The 2,500-nt window shown below is 46.2% G+C and overlaps 1 protein-coding gene across 1 annotated transcript in view; it reads right to left on the minus strand.

Annotated features, from left to right (window-relative positions):
• lhfpl6 (LHFPL tetraspan subfamily member 6) overlaps positions 1–2,500 on the minus strand; it is an 11,751-nt gene that overhangs the window by 7,965 nt on the left and 1,286 nt on the right. Inside the window, exon 2 of the mRNA XM_060896525.1 lies at positions 1,377–1,895. Within this exon, the coding sequence (XP_060752508.1) occupies positions 1,377–1,761 (385 nt within the window). The 5' untranslated portion in view covers positions 1,762–1,895. The remainder of the gene's footprint in view (positions 1–1,376; positions 1,896–2,500) is intronic.

Genomic DNA, 2,500 nt, shown 5'->3' on the forward strand with positions numbered 1-2,500 from the left:
TATGGCCAAGCTGAGAACCATCCTGTCTGTATCTGATGCTGAGAAGCTAGTTCATGCTTTCGTGTGTGTGTGTGTGTGTGTGTGTGTGTGTGTGTGTGTGTTATGGCCAAGCTGAGAACCATCCTGTCTGTATCTGATGCTGAGAAGCTAGTTCATGCTTTCGTGTGTGTGTGTGTGTGTGTGTGTGTGTGTGTGTGTGTGTGTGTGTGTGTGTGTGTGTGTGTGTGTTATGGCCAAGCTGAGAACCATCCTGTCTGTATCTGATGCTGAGAAGCTAGTTCATGCTTTCGTGTGTGTGTGTGTGTGTGTGTGTGTGTGTGTGTGTTATGGCCAAGCTGAGAACCATCCTGTCTGTATCTGATGCTGAGAAGCTAGTTCATGCTTTCGTGTGTGTGTGTGTGTGTGTGTGTGTTATGGCCAAGCTGAGAACCATCCTGTCTGTATCTGATGCTGAGAAGCTAGTTCATGCTTTCGTGTGTGTGTGTGTGTGTGTGTGTGTGTGTGTGTGTGTGTGTGTGTGTGTGTGTTATGGCCAAGCTGAGAACCATCCTGTCTGTATCTGATGCTGAGAAGCTAGTTCACGCTTTCATGACCTCTAGACTGGACTATTGTAATGCATTACTAGGTGGTTGTCCTGCATCTTTAATAAATAGGCTACAGTTAGTCCAAAATGCAGCTGCCAGAGTTCTCACTAGGACAAGAAAGTATGACCATATAACCCCAATTTTATCATCTCTACACTGGCTACCTGTTAAGTTTAGAATTGATTACAAACTGCTGCTACTTACGTACAAGGCTCTTAATGGTTTAGCTCCCATGTATCTAACTAGTCTTCTAACACGTTACAATCCTTCACGCTCTCTGAGATCACAAAACTCAGGACTTCTGGTAGTTCCCAGAATATCTAAGTCTACTAAAGGTGGTAGAGCGTTTTCTTATTTAGCTCCCAAACTCTGGACTAGTCTTCCTGATAGTGTTCGGGGCTCAGACACACTTTCACAGTTTAAATGTAGATTGAAAACTCATCTCTTTAGTCAGGCGTACACATAATACATCCCATAATATTGTGCTCTATTACATCTGACCAAATGCACATCATCATCTAGTGCTTGTTAATATTATGAACAGCAGCTACGTTAATTCTTCTCCACTGCTTCTCTCTTTCTAACCATCCCGAGTCATGAAGATTTTGGACCTCCACTGAGATGAGGTCGACTCTGTGAGAATCCTGAGGCATCTAGAGATGTTCCAGCTCCTGTTGGACTCTATACTAAAGAGGAGATGTGATCTCCATGTGGTCTTTGAGGAGAACTTTGACGATCTCCTCATCAATACATATTTGTCAGACTGTATATTTATTTCTGTCCCAAACTCACCTCCAACAAACTGGATCCCTCCGGCCGCTCGCCCGACGGTGCGTGAAATGACGTCTGACATGCAACATGCCATGAGTGCCGTGAGGGCCACGAGCAGCAGCAGGCCACACCCACTTCCTGTCACCACCGTAGAGATCCTCCACTCCAGACTGGGGATGCTCAGGAACGAGGCATAGCGTCCACAACGCTCCACCATCACCGTGCTGCCGTGGACCTCGTCTCGCACCGGGTACGAGCAGCGCCGGAACGTCCCAAACGATACCGGCTTCCCCATCTGAGAGCCCAGGAGCCAGTAGGGCATGAAGAATCCCACACAGGAGATGGCGGCACTCAGCAGCGAGATCAGAGCCCACACGAAGCCTACACACGTCAGACTGGAGCTCATCTCTCACACAGATCCGATTTCAAGGTGTGTGAAGGTTCTACACTCGTACCTTCCTGATCCACATGTCCTGTTGAGTCCTTTGGATCTCAAGTTAATAAAACCGGAGGTCTGGTGTCCATCTCTCCAGACCAGACCTACAATGAAGAACAGAGAATAAGTCAGTTTGCACCTGGTGTCCATCAGATGTGTTGACTGGCTACACCTCATCTCCTCAACCTGATCATGAACTGATAAAACGGTTTGGTCAGAGGTTCTAGATCCAGTTCCTCGTGTCCCGACACACATCAAAGCATCGTCCAAGCTCCAAACACATCTGATTACAGAACTGGAACCCAAGATAAACACGAGCTGGATGAAACACAGCTGATGAATCAGGTCTGTTAGAAGAGAAACATCACTGAAGCTCGCTGGATTCCAGACATACAGGTGATCTCTACACTGATCATCTTCATCATCTATAATCTCACCCTGCTCATCACACTCGGGTCTGGAGCCACGATCTGATAACGCGAAAGGTTTAAGGGACGAAATCTTTTTGTTACCATGACAACAGCAACTGAAGTTAATTAGTTTCTGAGATTTTAAACAAAGTTGATGTTAATATTTGGGGCCTCACGACAAACTGCTGGGTTAAAGCTATAATAACTAAATAACTAAATACACTATACACAACTCCACAGAGAGGAGTGCTCTCTCTCACACACACACACACACACTCACACACACAAACACACACAAA

This window comes from Tachysurus vachellii, chromosome 20 (genome assembly GCF_030014155.1).
Source record: "Tachysurus vachellii isolate PV-2020 chromosome 20, HZAU_Pvac_v1, whole genome shotgun sequence".
In the NCBI taxonomy this organism is placed as follows: Eukaryota; Metazoa; Chordata; class Actinopteri; order Siluriformes; family Bagridae; genus Tachysurus; species Tachysurus vachellii.